The 16417-nt window shown below is 55.3% G+C and overlaps 1 protein-coding gene across 1 annotated transcript in view; it reads left to right on the top strand.

Moving 5' to 3' along the window:
• CFDP1 (craniofacial development protein 1) overlaps positions 1 to 13151 on the top strand; it is a 67812-nt gene extending 54661 nt beyond the window's left edge. Inside the window, exons 6-7 of the mRNA XM_059824934.1 lie at positions 6652 to 6810; positions 12389 to 13151. Of these exons, the coding sequence (XP_059680917.1) occupies positions 6652 to 6810; positions 12389 to 12479 (250 nt within the window). The 3' untranslated portion in view covers positions 12480 to 13151. The remainder of the gene's footprint in view (positions 1 to 6651; positions 6811 to 12388) is intronic.
• Positions 13152 to 16417: the final 3266 nt, after the last annotated feature.

The following is a 16417-nucleotide window of genomic DNA, read 5'->3' as shown; positions in this document are numbered from 1 at the left end:
TGGGGAAGGGAGCTGAGCAGGAGAGAGGCTGCAGGAGAGCCAGGGCTTGGCGATGAACGTGGTACTTTCAGGGCTGCGTGGCCTGAGATGCCACCTTTCTGCACTCGGTGACATTCACTTGCTGGCGTCCTGTTCTGATAGTGGGATCTGACGTGCTGCTCTGCGTTGCAGGCAGCCGGCAGGAAAACGGTTCATGTTACAGCTTGTGTTTGAGTTGGGTTCTTCTGCTTGAAGATTGGCAAAGCCCTTCGGCCGTGCTGAAAGACCTGCAAGCGGATGCCTCCTCCTTGTCCTCTTGTGCCAGACAGCGTAAGCGCCCTTGCCCATTGCAACGGTCTCATCATCGAACGCGCAACAAAAACTACCCATCCTGGTTCTGAACCTTTCTTGAAAGTGGGTTTTTTAGATTGTAGGTGTAACCTGCCTTTTTAATTTTAAATGTAAAGGTGATTTCTTTGATAATCTGTGTGCAAAGGCTGGGGCAGGAGATACAGGGTCTTTCCCGGCCTTGCAAGATTTCCTCCTGATGAAATCACGTCGTCTCTGTGAGTCCAGATTTATGTCTGCAAAAAGAAAGGTTGCTCTGCAGTGCCTCATGGAGAGTCACCGGATTATTTTGGATGTATGCTGGAAGGTGATAGAGTGCCCAGCACCAAATTGTCTCTGCTCTGGGAGGTGCAAAAGCCTGCGATGAGGCCAGAGAAGGTGCCTCACTCTGTTGACTTGTCTCCTCCACCGTGCAGCTGCAGGGTGTGCAGGATGCCTTGGTAGAATCAGCATCATCTAAAAAAATGTCCTTCTTGGTCCAAGTCTTGCAGCAGCCACTTTGTCACAAGATCCTCATTGACAAAATAGGTTATTAGCCACTCCATTTAACAGGGGCTCGGGGGGCTGGATTTCATTAAGGGGGGGAAAACAGCATCTCACTCATGATTTGTGTACATCGGTCACTGTTCTCTTAAGTGTGTTTGCTCACACTATTTCCCCAAAACCTGTCATAACAAGAAGGGGAGTGGGGGAGTGTTGGGGTGTTAGCTAAGCATCGGTAACATCCTATTTTGTGTTCAGTATTGTGTTTGCTTCATACGAGTTCAGCCCTTCTTAAAAGTATTGATAGAAGACAGAAGTAGGACCTTCCTGCTACAGAAGTTGTTGTTATCCACAGCAAGGAGGATGATACAAGGCGGATGGAGAAGCAGCGCAGGGTTTGCGGTCTGCATGCTGCCGCGCAGAAACGGAGCAGCAAAAGGTTTGTGATCCCCAAAGGTGGAGGTCAGGCTGTGGGCTGGAGCCGGGGACGCTGCTGGCTCCTTGATCAACGCGTGAGTAGGTGTCCTCTAGGCACATTCATTGGAGTCGGACAACATGAACTGTCACAGCTCCTCCTGCAGTCTGACCCTGCCGATCCCTGCCAGCTTCTGGCCATCAGCTTGATCTTGTTTGGCCAACTGGTGCTGGTTCAGCTGCTAAATTGTCTCCGTTGGTATTTCACAAAGGCGGGAGGTACTTTCCCCAGCGTTACTCCTCAACAGCTGCGGCATGGGTGTTGTGAATAGGAGAGACTCATTTGCGAAGACATCTGAGATCCGCTGTGTCAAGGGAAACGTGAGGGCAAACAGGAGGAACAGCGCAGAAGGACCAGTGCAAAGCTCTGCCTTGGGGTAGCAGTAATCATCTGCACCGATCGAGGAAGGAAATAACTGGCTTGGCAGCAGCGGAGCAGACAAAAATCTCAGTGAATCACAGGCGCGACATGAGTCAACGCTGTCACACGGTTGTGAAAAAGGCACACGTCATAGGAGGCCGTGTAAGGAGTTGCATGCTTTGCAAGGCATCTGAAGTATTCCTCCTGCTCCCGGTGCTGGTAAAGCTGCGGCTGGAGCCCTTTCTTTCCTGTTTTGGATGCTGCGTTTTGAGGAAGATGTGGGCCAATAGCAGAGAGTCCGGGGAGAGCAGCAAGAGTGGTCAGAGGGCTGGAAACCATGAGGAATGAGAAAAGCTTGAAAGCACCCAGGATTGTTTAGTCTAGGAAGGAGCAAGCTGAGCAGGGGAGGGATATGAAAAGCTTTCAAAGACATAAAAGGCTGCTGTGAAAAACGAGGGAATGATCTGTTCTTAGTAGCTACTAGGAAGAAGACAACAAGTCATAGGCTGAACAAGGAAATTTAGTCATTGGGGAAAACTTACGTAAGTGAAAGGCTGATGAAGTATCGAAACCTCTAGTGCGTGTGGGGTTGGTGTCGGGAGGTCTTCACAGCACCCATCTCTGGGTGGGTGGGAGAGGAACTCATCTTGCTTTGGCTGGCGGGATGCACTACGGGACCTTTGTAGCCCTGTTTTCCTACTGCTTGAAGATTATTTTATAAAGCTTGTGATGAAGTCTGCCTCTTTGGAGGCAGGCATGCATTTCCCCGACGCTGCCAACCTTCACGTTGCAAGACAGCAGGGATTACATGTGACAGTGCCACTTTATCATTGGTATAGCAGCAATTCTCCGAGGTCCTGGTCAGGCTGCCGGCTCACGCTGAGATAGGAGGAAGCCTTGTTGTTAAGGACAGGAATAGAGAGCGTGTTCGCCTATGGTGGGACAGCAAGGGAGCCCTTGGCTTGCTCTTTGTCCCTCTGTGTGACAGTGCTGGGTGATGCACAGGCATGGTCCTAGTCCTGAAGTCTCTAGATGGGTGCAGGGGAATCCCACTGCCAAGGCAGAGCTCGCCAGCACACTTATTTGCTGGTTCAGGGGCTGATTTGGGCCGTGCTTTTTAATCGTGGAAAGTAAGAGCGTGTCTTTGTGTCCTAAATAGGCAATTGTCCTGATTCTCATCCCCAGGATCCATTATGTCTTAGCAAATTACTTTCTCTCTTTTAAATGCCTTGGTGATTAAAGATGCCACAGCAGATACCCTTAATGAGTACAAAAAGGGTAATAATTCCTCTTGTTGGCACTGAATGCAATTAATCAGGCCCCTTTACTTGCTTTTTAAACAGATGAGGCATTTAAGGCCAAGCAAGTTTTTAATTGGACTTTAATGTCTCTCATTTACTTCATTTTGGCACAAGTGTAGGAATTCCCACCCCCAGGTTTGCTGTTGGATTAATTCAGGGTGATGAAAGGCTCAGCGTGGAGTGAAGACTCAGCAGCAGACTCCAACGTGTCCTTCAGCCCGTGCCGGGCCCCGTCTCGGTGCCTGGCCCAGGCTTGGTCCTGCTGCTAGCAGCGCAGAGTTGTCCGGGCAGGCGTAGAGCCAGGTCATCCAGCCCAGGGCCTGCCCCAGCATGGGGCTGACACCAGATATTAGCAGTATTTTTGGAGTAGTCATCAACACGAGGGCGCAGCGTAGCCTGCCCTGTTTCGTTAGGTTCCCTTGCCTTGAAGGGACCGTTGACTTGCAAGTATTCTTGCAAGTATTCAAGTATCTGGAAGCCCTTGATGGAGGTCCGTGTTCATAACCTAGACTCTGGAGCTTCAAACATGGGGCGAGTTGTGTCTTTTAAGGGATATTCCTGAGATCCATGGCCAAGAACAGACACAGAGGCCTTGAGCACTGTTACAGATGGATGTGTGCATGTAGAGGTTGTTAATTTATGCCACGAATTTCCATGGGAGAAAAGATGTGTACCAACTGACCTTCGCCTAGCCTGCAGCCCCTGCTCCCTGCTGTGAAGCCAGCACCGCCTCTGCTTCCACTTCTGGTCCCAAACCATCTTGCCTTTGGTTCCCTTCCCTCGTGTGTATTCTCCACTGTGGTTTGGGGACGGCAGTTGCCTGTCAGCATGTCCCAGTCTGTGTTTCATGCAGGGACGTGTGCTGCAGCCCAGCCTGGCCGATTGGCCCCTGTCCCGACTCGGCTCTTCCCCGCCAGCAGCTGACAGCCCCAGGTTCAGCCGAAAAGGCATCAGCCTCGGCGTGTGTGAGCCTGCCTCTGAGCCTGCTTGTCACTCTGCAGGGCAAGCATTCCTCTAACACCCAAGAGAGATCCTGAAACGGCTTCAAGTGGGTTTTCCAGGTGCGTGCTGTGTCTTTTGCAGAGCCAGGCCTGTCTGTAGTACAGCTGTACAGCGGCTGTAGGCTCCCACCCCTGGAAGAGTTGGCGGATGCAGGTGAGCTGTGAGGGTGCCATCAGGGTTGTTTGCCCCAAAAACCGTTTAGGAGACATCTAGGGACAAGGGATAACACCCTCCATTTCTGCATCCCTGCTTCTCCCACTTCGAAGGCCGGCAAAATTGTAAGCACAAGTGAGTCTGGAAAGTTAAGTGTATTCAGAGAAATGTGTTCTTGAATACCTTGTGTTAATTTAAACACCTTCTGCCTGCCTGGCTAGGGGGAGAGGAGCATTGCCAGCTGGATCAGCTATAGCACTTCTCTAGATCTGTCTCAGAGCATCTTTACTTTAAGTCCCGTGCTAAAACCCAAGGCCCCCCAGTGCAATGTAAGGAACTGCCGTGCACAAACACCAGGCTCTGCCATCCAGGTGGCTGCTCGGCAGGGAATGCCCCGGGGGATGCTTGCCCAATATTTTGTTTGGTTTTGCCTCCCTGATTGTCATATCTCCTCTCCTCCCACTCCCTCGCAAGTTGAACACGTGTTTGATGCTGGGTTTGGCGGTTGTGCAAGGCTCGTGTGTAGTCCTGGATAAGCCAGATGTGGGAACCGAATCTCTCCAATTTTACCTTGTGCTGAGAACATCTTTGCACATTTTGCCCCCTTGCACCGCTTCCCTGCTACCTGCAGATGAGGAGACTCGGAGCCACCATGTCTTCAAAAGTAAGGGAGAATCAGAGGCTGAGCGAGGATCAAGGTTTTATTGCGGGATCATGATGTGAAGGGCTGTAGACATCTTGATGAGACATTCAGGGATAAAGGTGAATAAAAGCATCCAGCTTGCTCCGTGTCCACGCAGAGTGAAAAGTGCTGGCTGTCGGCACGCTCTCCAGTGGTGGGCAGGGACTGAAAGAAATAAGAGGGCCAGGTCCTAGGGTATTTCTGCTCCTCTGGCTGGGCAGTATGAGGAGGGGCAAGCAGCTTTGTCCTGTGGCTCTGGAGCCTGCCAAGATGCCCTTAATCCAGGGTTTGTAGCCCAAATATATCTATGTCAGGAAGCTGCAACCCCAAGTGACTATGGCCAGCCATTCTTGTATTGAGAATCTTCTGGCTGAGGCTTACAAAGATATCAGTTTCTTTGATTTAATTCCATATAAACTGCAGAATTATTTTCCTTTAGAGGCTTGCAAATTATGGAAGCATAAACCATGCTAATGATCCGATAAGGACAGCTTTGGATATGTTCCCAAGAACAGCTACCCCTGGGCAGGACTGTGCTTGGAGAGTACTGATGGAGAGCAGTCTGCCACGCTTACCTGGCTGCCTTCCTTGGGCCCCCCCCTCCCAAATTCCTCCATCTCTCAGGAACGAGAATCATTTCCTCTCGGGCTTCTTGCAGAGGCAAAGGCCCAGCAGACCTGAAGTTATCTCTGGAATGTGTGTAAACACCGAGTTCAATGGGATGCTGTTTGCCCCCCTCTCCTGGGGGGGGTTTAAGAAGGGTTAATAGGAGTTTGTTTTACGGGTTCCTAGCCCTGAGAATTGTCTTCCTCGGAGGGTGACCCGGCTGACCCGAGTCCCTGTGTGTGCATTTCCCAGCATAAAGAGGAGATTCGGGGGCCCCGGCACGCGGGTGGGATTTCAGTCCTCTAAGAACAAGGAGATGAAAGACCAAGGTGGTCTTCCTGCTAAACAGGGACCTGGGAGACGGTGCGGGATCGCAGTGCACGGGCACTGGGACTCAACGTGTCGCCTGATGGTGTAACTAACGGGATTTAGGCGATCCTTGGACAGAAACGGATTTGTGATCAGGAGAAGGGTGGGGGTTACACTCAGTTCTGGTGTCCCCGTCTTCAAAGACTGTTGAAATGTAAGCAGGGGGACAAAACCTTGGAAATGACGTAGGAGCTGGGACAAAATGCGTTTTGACGAGAGGCATAAAGAGCTCCATCTGTTTGTAAAAAAAAAAAAAATAAAATCAGATATAAGTTCATTATGGTGTACGAGTATGTTACTGATGAGACCCGCCTGGGCACCAAAGTACTCTTAGATTTAGGATCAGCAGTGGCAACCAGAACCTAAAGCTGGACAAAATCAAGTTGAAAACAGGAGTGTTGATACCCATGAAATGGTTAATTCCTAGATGCGTTGTCAGCGCTGGTGACGCACTGAGGCTGGATCCCTTCCAGAAAACACCACTTTAAACCAAAGACAAAGAACCGGGCTTAGCACGGAGGTGATCAGTGGAATGGCTTGGCCTGGTATATACAAGGGGTCAAACTAGATGATTTAATGATCTCTTTTGGCCTGAAAGCTTTCTGTTCTCTTAAGAAGATAAATGAAAAAGCCCTTTCACAAAAAGCGAGCACTTGAGATACGTGTGTAATGAACTCTGCTGCTTCCAGGGGAACGGCGGAGCAGGATCTGCAGGAAGCGTGACCTTGCCGCCTGCGGGCTGCCTGAAGTTGGTGGCCATCTGTTTAGTGGTGGTGGCTCTCCACCATCAAGGCCACCACTCTCGCGCGTGACGTTTCTCAGCTCCGTTTTTCATTGCTAACTGACGCTGTCTCCCTGCATTTAAGTAACATTTGCTCCCTTATCTCCATCAGGGTGAAGAGGCCAAGCGGCATGAGCAGCCTCCTGGGGAAGATTGGCTCCAAAAAGCAGAAGATGAGCACACTGGAGAAATCTAAACTGGACTGGGAGAACTTCAAGGAGGAGGAGGGGATTGTGGAGGAGCTGGCGATCCATAACCGAGGGAAAGACGGGTAAGAGGGACTTTACCTAATAGTAGTCCAGCATTTCCCACCACTTCCTATACACGTAGGAACCCCATCGCTTGCTACAGAGAGAGTTTAGCAAACCCATGGGATTTCTTAAGGATTTATCCTAGGGATATATAAAGCCAGTAGCTGCTCTAGGTATCGCAGGGAGACAGGTAAGTCTGCAAGCACCTATTGCTCTCTGCTAACAACCTTGCAAGTTCTTCAAGTCCAGCTAAAGTAGAGTCTGGCCGTGCTTTATCTTCTCTCCTGCTAGTGGCACAGATGCAGCGTGAACCGGTCTAATGCGGCACTCCCATGAGGAAACACAATTGCCTTTGCCCTGTTTGCTTTTTTCTTTAAAAAAAAAAAAGTCTCAAATTGGGAGGTATGTTTTTTGTTCCATTCTTCAAATGACATGTTCCAGCTGCGTCTGTCCTCCCTCCTGCTGCATAAAGATGTATGCAAACCCAGAACAGCTGGCAAGGTGCGCTAAAGATTACGGCAGCACCGGGCGTTGATTGTGTGCATCAAGCAATGTTCACTCCAATGAAGTTAATGGAAGTATCGTAAAAGTAAATGGCGATGCTGTAAATAAAACAGAAAGTTAATAACATGCACTGCAGGGAAGGATAATGAGATCAGAAGTGGCGTTTCCACTACGAGTGCTTTGCTAAGCTCTGGGAAAACGTAACCGGCTTAGTGGACAGCTCATAAAATGTATTTTTATTGTAAGCTGTTCTTTTACTCTGCTGGAAAAACTCAGAGCTTCTACATTCTGGATTTTGCATTTAAAACAGGTATTTTATAACTGCTGGGATTTTTCAGTTTGGCCTTGCACCCTTCCACACCACCCCTTCTCCATCAGATCTGCCCTGATCTGTTTCTGGACACGTGCCCTTGAACAAGTAGAGCGATTCGGTAGGAGTGCTGGAGGGGGGCAGGTGTTCCTCCGAGATCCCTGAAATCCAAGGAGGTGAGCGATTTACATCGCGTACACGTGTGGCAGAGCGTGCGTGCACCAGATTATCGCTGGTGCTGTCTGCGGCATGGCGAACGCTACGCTCAGAGCCCTGTACGCAAGGCTCTCCATTGAAATGGCCCTGCCGGGAGTCCGGAGGCAGAGCCAGACCCTGTACCAGGCTCTCTCTGGGATGGAGGAGGAGGGCGAGCTTCTCCCGTGAAGCTCCATTAGGAGCTGCAGGCTGCTTTGGGAGAACCCAGCTCCAGGGAAGGGTCCTGCTTTTGTCTGTGGCACCTGGCTGGTTTGTCCTGATGGGACGTGGAGTGAGAATTTGCCCTACGCCGATGTCCTGAGTGGCTGCCAAGTGCGGTAACAGCCTTGGGCCTTCACCGCTCTGGACTGGGCTGATGGTGATAGTACCACCATTAAAAGCCGGACCATCTCCTGCCAATTGCTGGGACACACTGTTCCTTTCCACCGTTGTTGGAATCAGCCTGAATCAGGGTCCCTCGCTCTCAGCTGGACTGTACACCCCCCAGACAGGCCTGGGTGCCCTGCATGAGCGTTTTGTGGCAGCTCTTGCTCGTTCAAACCTAGTACGTCAACCTTCCATGGACAGTGCCCTTTCCCACCCCATGCAAGCAGGACAGCTCGCTCTTCATGCCTGGCGGATCTTTCCGGAGACGCTAACGTAATGGTCCTTGAAGGCTGAAGGAGGGATCAGCACATTGAAAAGCTGAGCAAAGCAGAGCAGCAATTTTAAGAACATCTGTAATCTTGGGCAGCTTTGGGTTTTGCTGCCCGTCACATCCCAGGCTAGAAAATCCGCTAGGCTATTGGCAAGTGATTTTTGTCATTAAACCAAACAAGAAATGTGATGCCGTGATAACTTTAGACACTCCTTACAAATCTGTTTGTGCTAGTCAGGCATGTAATGTGAGGGGATCAACGGAATATCTGCTCGCCGTGAATTACATCCACCTTCAAGGTAAAGGAAGGGAGAAAGGAGGAGCACCGATGGATGTGCAGCCCACTGCGTTTCTGCTTCCAGGCCACCTGTAAACGCCTGTGGTGTGGATCGTGCTGCACCGTTACAGAGCAGCCAGCCTGCTCGGGGGGGGCAGATGGCACAGACACAGCTGCCGCCGGCTTCAGGTCATTTTGCAGGAGCCTGTTGTCCCTTCCACAGCCGCCTCTTCTCCTTTAATAATGTAGGCTCTGCTCACCCTTCAGTGGGCAATCATTTACACATCTCTATAAAAATTGTAATGAGCGGTTGTTAACCCTTCAACCCAGGCAGGAGGGAGCGGGGCGCTGCTTTTATCCCTGGTGCCGACATGCGTTAGAAACCTCAGGTCCCTGCGTGTCCTGCTTTGTAATTAAAAACGTCTGCTTGACGAGGAAAGCCACAGCTCGCTCCTGGAAGCATCTACCCAACGCCACACGTGCCTGCGCACTACAGAGATGGTTCATGCGTGTCTTGAGGAAGGCGGGAGGCATTTCTTTTTGCTCAGAAGGGAAGGCAGGCTGAATTTCTCTTCTTCGTGGTAACCTCGCAGAAGTCGCTGTTCACAGCCCGGAGCTCCAGGGAATGCCTTGGACCTCCCCGGTCCTTCTCTGGCAGCAACATGTTCTCGACCAGCACGCTGGTGTCCGGCTGAGCAGCGGAGCCACGGCATCTTTCTGCTGCTGATGCCAGTTATCAGCCAGCTGCAGTGTGGCCCCAGGATTCCGGAGGCAGAGGGGACACGTGCTGCCCTGTGGCTGTGTCCACCCTTGCCTCTGATTTTCCGCCCCTCGTATCACCAGCCCCAGACGGTGATTTGCATTTCCCCAGCAGCGGGATCCGGGCTTGTGCAGTCTGGTTATGTCAGATCCTGAGGGCCTGTCCTGGATTTGACAGGAGGGGCTGAAGTAAGGAGCGGAGGCAGCTATCCCCTTTGCTGTCGATCTCTCTGAAGTGCTTTATAAATGGAAATGTGTAGCGGCTTGTTAATTGGGCCACCTTTGTAGGGCAGGCCCAGCGGGGGAGCAGCCCTGTTCCGGGTGCGCTGGGTGAGTGACGGTGACTGCCAGGGGACAGGCAGCACCAATGAAACCCTCCCCACAGCAGTCTGCAGCTGCCCTCGTTAGCAGAGACAGCCTCTTCTCCCAACAAATTTACCTTCCTCTGCTGTGGATCACAGCTGCCCTCTTTCCACGTGAGCTGATAATTTACTGGAAGGTATTGATTCAGATAGCAAAGGTTATTTAGACAAGCACAGGATGGGTGTTTGTGCCTCGCTCGTGCACTTTGCACTGCCGTTTGGCAGCGCCTTGCCGCCAGCTGCGCGGAGCCGGGCTGGGAACCAGAGACGGAGCCGTGGCTTGGGCACAGGGTTTGGGGCGCAGTGGGGCAGGGGGCTTGCACCGACCCTGCAGACCTGCTGCTTCCCTGCTTGTGTCTGTCAGCACCTCCAGCCTCCCTGTGCATGCAGTACAAGCTGGCTCCCTGCCCCATAAACCCCGGTGTACGCGCAGGTAGTGCCTTGCAGGGTCTGCTCTGGCCCCTGCGGCGCTTCTCTGTGACCGGCCAAGGACAACGCCATGGGGTAACGTCATGGTTCCTCCTCCGTGCAGAGCCGCTGGCTGCGGCCGTGAGACCGCATTCCTGGTCCATGATCCTTATCGATCCCCCAGGAGCGAGTCCCTGCCCGCTGGAGAGGCACGGCAGCCACCGAGGAGGCGGAGGAAGGCACTGACCCCTTGCTGGGGTTGGAAGAAGGGGGTTTCAGAGGGGCTGAAGGAGCTTCAAATTTGGTAGCTTGGGCTGTTGCTGCCCAAGTGGTCGGGATGTTCCCAGGTTAACAGCAGTAACCCCTGTCCCTTGCCTTCCCGGCTGTGGTTGTGGTTGGTGTTTAGCAGTGGAGTGGGAGGAAAACCACACGCCCAACAATATGACATGCTGTAATATACAACGTGACCCCCCCCGACTTCCTTCCCGTGGCCTCTCCGAGCCCGGCCCCAGGAGCCGGTGACCTCCCTGCTCGTGGGGATGAAGGGAAGCGGCACTCCCCTGCCCGCCTTTCCTGAGCCGGCGTGGGGAGGGGGCCTTGGTGCACGGCCCTCCTCTGACGGCGAGGGGCAGGGGGCCAGAAACATCCCTCCTCGCGGCCAGCGCATCGCCTGCGTTACGCCACGCTGGGCCCCTGCCCCTCGCAGCCGGCGGAGATGAGCTGACCCAGTTGTGTCAGCACGAGACGGGCTCGGGCTGCGATGGGAATGGGGGTGGCAGCAGGGATGCGCGAGGCTGTTCATCGGCCCGGGGACAGGGCGAGGGGGGAATCGCTCGCTGAAATGAATTTGGATTAATTCACTTCCACTGACTGGGCGGGCAGGAGAGTCAGGGCTGTCCCTCACAGTAAGGGCGAAGGCACCCTGGTGCTGGGAGCACATTCAGCACTGGTTCGATGGCTGTAGCGTAAAGTAGAGACCTTGTCACCAAAAGCAGTGCAGCCCCCCTGTCCTAGAGGGACCGCTGCTGGTGGTGGGAGGGGGCTTCAACCTTCCCATGCAGTTGGGTCTTCAAGCACCTTCGTGCACGCTGCCAGCCACCCGGCAGCCTGGAAAACCCGCAGAGCCTGCGATGCTCATCTTTCCTGCAGCCTTTGGTCTTGCTTTAAAGCAACAGACTTCTCCAGTTAGCAGGCACCGGCTGCGGTGCAGGAGAAGCAGCGACCAGCAGAGAGAAGCCAAACGCTGCTCTGCTCGTGCATCTCGCACCGGTGCCGAGCGTAATGACCTTGTCATGACAGCCGAGTGTTTGCCACCCTGGAACAAATGCAAAACAATTGTGATGATTCAATTACAGCTCCTGTTTTGAATTGCAATTTCGCTCCCTCTGTAGGTTAATTAGTAGCACAGCCCCGGGCTATCTGTGGCAAGGGTTTGCAGCAAAGTACATTAAAATTCAGCTGTATGCCATTAAATGAGCGGCAAGGTGCTTTTCCAGGCGCAAGCGTGCTTGCCTTCTTCCTTGCAGCGCTCAGGTGCCTCCCTGGGAGGGAGAAGTAAATACTCAGCGGTGGTTAGGAGCTGGTCTGTGGCTGGGAAAGCCCCGGCCTGAATCCCTGAGCTGCTGCAGACTTGCTGGGTGATGCTGTTTGCGTCCCTGCTGCTCCCTGTGCCTGTTACCAGCTTGTATCGTGGGTCGTGGTGCTGCGGTTGGGTTTGAGATGCTTTGCTGGGGGGTGAGTGGGCAGGGTTGCCTGGGCAGCCTCAGAGCTGCCTCTCCTGCTGAGGACCTGCCCTGAGCCTGTTCGAGTTGTTCGTGAAGGTCATTCCTCAGCTGTAAGAGAAGAGCTGGAACCAGAAGCAGCTAGCCCACGGCTCCAGCCTACGGGGACCCTTCGCCCCAGAGCTCTGCGAGTCCCCCGGGAGACACCCAGCAGGCAAAGGAGCAGTTTTGGTGTCTGTAGGAGACACTCGGTGCAGTGATCAGCTCATGGAGAGAGAGGCGGGGGAGGCAGATGATGCCTTCCCTCCCTGCTCATTCCTTCGGGTTGGCTTTGCCCCGGGCTGGGGGCAGCGCTGGCTGCTGCAGGCACCGCTTACAGCCTCTGCCTCTCTGCCTCCCTGCAGGTACATCGAGAGGAAAGCATTCCTGGAACGCGTGGATCACAGGCAGTTCGAAATCGAACGTGACATCAGACTGAGCAGGATGAAGCCCTGATGTGCCAGGGATGGCCACGGGGGATCCTGCTCCCTTCTGTGCCCGAGTGCTGGCTAGGGACTGCCAGCCACTGCTGGACCACCAGGCACGGAAACCGTTCTCTACCCAAGACTCAGCCTGTGTGTCTCAACATACAGGTTTTTCCTTTTACTGTAATAGTTCGGGGAGGGTATTTGTCAGTGGGCAGGGGGCACTTTGAGGGTTAAATTGCCCAGCAGGTGACAGAAGCGACTGGCGTGATTCTGGCAGGCGGCTTTCCTAGGAGAAGAGATGGTGGCACCCATCCTTTGCCAACCCCAGGTGCTTCTGGCAGCAGGAGGAGCCCCCGAGGCTGGGAGGGTGCTGGAGCCTGGGTTAAGGCTCGGCTGGCGTATTTGGTTGAGAGAGGAGCTGCAGGAAGGTTTTGTGGCTGCTGTGCGTGCGCAAGCCATGGGATTCGGGGCTGGAGCCCTTCTCCCCGCTCTGCCAGCCCCGCAGCGCTCCCTGCCCCTCCGTGCTGCGCTCCTGCCCGGACAAAGCTGAACTGTCTGTACTTGTTTGTGGGGTCTGATGATGCTGGGGGGGGGGGGTGGTTAAGCAAGCTGATGAAGAAATCCTTCCTTGTTCACGCTGTCAAGAAGATGGGAGCAGCTGCAGCAGGCAGGACGGGCCAGGATCCGAGCGTTCACGTGAATAAAGTATTCCATCCCAACACTCTTGCATGCTGGCAGCGTGGTTTGTGCGGGTAGCAGAGAACAAAAAAATTAAGGGTCACATACAGTAGTGAGTGTCTGACTGCAATCGTGAAAATCCCTGCTCAGAGGTGGCCGGTGTCTGCCGTGATAGCAGCCTGAGGGTCAGAGCAAGTGCTTGGATCGCTTTCCCTCTGCAGTACTGGGGCTGGCGGTGGGATTAAATCCAGAACTGGGGGGTGATGGGGACAGTGTAGTCCTGTAGCAGTGCAGCAGGAATAAGGAAACCCACCCAAGGCCTGGCCACGCAGGGACATTCAGCTAGGGAATCCGCCCGGGAGGGTGGACCATGGCGCCTGGGCGTGGAACAACCAGCTGGAGCTGGAGGCCAGCAGCGCACGGTCATCAGCCATCCCTTCTGCTCTGGCTGGCTGAATTCCGCAGCTCCCGATGTTTGGCCCGTGCACATCCTCGGAGCAGAGGTGCTCACCAGCCTTTCCGCACGGGATGCTCTGAGCCCGCTCGGTGGGGCAGCCCATGCCGGTGCCGTGCCGGGGGAAAGCGGCACAAGCCCCATCCTTACTAACGGGGCTGGCCCCTTGCCCGCGGCTCTGAGCGTGGTCTCGGCTTTGGGCTCACGTGTCAGCTGCTGAGTCAGCCCTTGCTCTGTGGCCGCGGTGCGGGACAGCCGAGAACAAAACACCACGTGCTCGGGGGAGCTGCAGCCTTTGGCGCCCTGTTATGTACAGAATCAGCTGTTACGGACCTGCTTAAACAAGCCTGAAATCGGACAGAAACAGAACAACGGGGGCGATGACAAGTTTTCATCTCCAAATGCTTCCAAGCCAGTTGCTGCTTTGGTTTTGGTCGCAAAAGGAACTGAGGTCTCTGTCCAGGGCACCGTCGTGGGGAGGTTTCAGCTCGGGACTTCTGGCTGGCAGCGAGCAGCCCCGGCTGCTGGGCTGGACCTCGGAGGGGGCTGCGGTGTCAGGCGGTGCTGCTGCGGTCGCTGGGCTGCTGGCCCGCTCAGGGTGGTGCAGGACCACCTCTGGCCCCCCCTCTCCTCCTCATGTGCTGGGCCGGGGAACCAGCCGGGTCCTGCCCTGCTCGCAGGGAGCCTCCCGGCAGGGACCCCAAGGCAAGCCGGGCTTGTTTTGCAGCAGATCCTCGCTGACGGCGAGATGCACGGGCGGCCGCAAGCAGGGCTGGGCCCGCTGTAAGCGCTGAGCGGGCAGCAGGGGAAATGATCCGCCTTTTGCTGTATTTTGCTCTGCTGGGGCTGAGGAGGAGAGGAAGGGATATTGGGGATCTTCTCTGCCCTGTGTCCCCTCCACGCCTGTGGTCCTGGGGCTTCGCACGCTGGACAGAGGTGGGGAAGGGTCGTGTCACCCCCGCGCAGGCCGGGTCCCCGCGGGGTTTGGCTCCCCGGGGACTGCCGACCGAAAGCTTTGCCGCGGCACGGGCATCCCGACTGCTGCTGGGTGCTGCCCACCGCGTTGGGCCTCCAGCGCGGCTGCATTTTAGGGCTCGTTCGGCTCCAGCAGCTCCGCAGCATCTTGGGGTGAAAAATAGGTTAGAAATGGAGGAGAATTCTGCGTGTTAAGTGTTATGAGCAAGAGCTGAATGGAGATGCAACAGGGGAACCTTTGGAGAACCCAAAGGTCAGAGGCACCAAACCCAGCCGAGCCCTGCAGCAGCATCGGGCTCCGGATGGCTTGGGGGGATGGCTTTGGATTTACACGCACGCTAACGGTGTGTTAGTGGGGTCTGGCCAGCACAGCCTCGCTGGCACGCTGGTAAACTGGGAAAGTCAGTGACCCCCAGCGTAAGGGATCCTGCCTGCCAGCCGGCACTGCTCCCCGCAAACTCTCCGGCCTCTCTTCTCTGGGGTTTTCCTTCCTTTCAGCTGAGCAAATGTGGAAAATTTTGAAATCTTGGAAGCAACCTGACCTGCTGGAAAAGTGCAGTTTAACAGCAGTGGCCGAGAGCCTTGGCTCCCCTCTCCGCCGGGCTCCCCGGCTCACGGCAGCATGGCACGCCCGGCTCAGCTCAGCTCGGACGATGCCGGGCTGCGGTGCCAGCTCCCGGCCTGGCAAGCCGGAACGGGCTTGGCGGGACGGCCGGGAGGCAGCCTCCAGCCTGGGGCTGATTCCTGGCTTCCTCCACGTGCGCTCCCAAGCGTCCCGCGTTTTTGCTTGGTTGGATCATGTATTCCTCGCCTCTCTTTCCTGAAGACGAGGAGTGATTTACAGGTCTCCAGAAAACACAGCTTGGCTGCTTAGGAAGGAAAAAAAAACAGCCAAAACCCCACTCCGCTTGCTATTTCCATTGCCCGGCTGCCTTCCCACGAAGGGGGGTGGCCCCGGTACCCACCAGCCCTCGGCATCCCTGCCAGCCCTGAGCTTCCTGGAGGGAGCAAAGCTCCCAGGAGATGCGGATCCCTCTTTCAAGACATTCCCACCTTGAGCCGTCTTCTCCGGGAAGCTCACGTGTCCTCCGTGGGTCGGGACGCACCCGGGGCATTTGCTCCTGATAATTTTGGCCCTGCAAGGAGTCCCTCATGGCCCGAGCATCACCTCACCCCGAGGAGCTCCCCCTTCCCCGTTCGCCTGAAGGGGCCCCTTGTGTGGCTGGGCCCCGAACAAGGCAGCGATTGTGTCTGCGTGCCCCGACGGTCGGGGCTTCTGCCGCGGCGGCCACGTTGGGGAGCTGCGGCAAAAGCGGCTGCCTCCAACCCGCACCCGCGGGCTCGCCGTTATTGAGCTGTTCGGTGCGGTTTGGGGAGGCTGCCCAGGGGAGGCTGTTACCGGGCCGGGGGAATCGCGGGTGGGGAGGTACCGTCGTGCATTTAAAGCTGCTTCGGCGATAGGGATGCGGGAAGAAACGTCCGTCTGTCGGCGTGGGAGGAGGTTGAGAGCTGGCTGCCCAGGGGGTGCATCCCATGGCCCCCCACCGGGACGTCCCAAGGACCGCGATGGGATTCAGGGCCAACCGACCCACCACAGGGCAAAGCGTGATGGTGTGCCGTGCCGTGGCTGGCCGGCACGAGAAGGAGGGAGCAGAGCACGGGGCTGGCCCTGGGAGGCATCTCCCCGCAGCCGGGCAGCAATCCCGCATGGGGACCAGGGCCGGGAAGAGCTGCTGCCCGGGGGGTGACACTGGGGGCACCCCTTCTCCAAGCTGCCATTTTCAGCCTCTCCCACCTCTTCCTCGCAGCGATGTCCCGTCCGGCAGCGCAGTGGGGTTTCTGGCTGCGGTGCCTTCAGG

This window comes from Gavia stellata, chromosome 15, assembly GCF_030936135.1.
Source record: "Gavia stellata isolate bGavSte3 chromosome 15, bGavSte3.hap2, whole genome shotgun sequence".
NCBI lineage: Eukaryota > Metazoa > Chordata > Aves > Gaviiformes > Gaviidae > Gavia > Gavia stellata.
The sequence above is the reverse complement of the archived record's forward strand: the minus strand, read 5'-3'. Positions and strand labels throughout refer to the sequence as shown.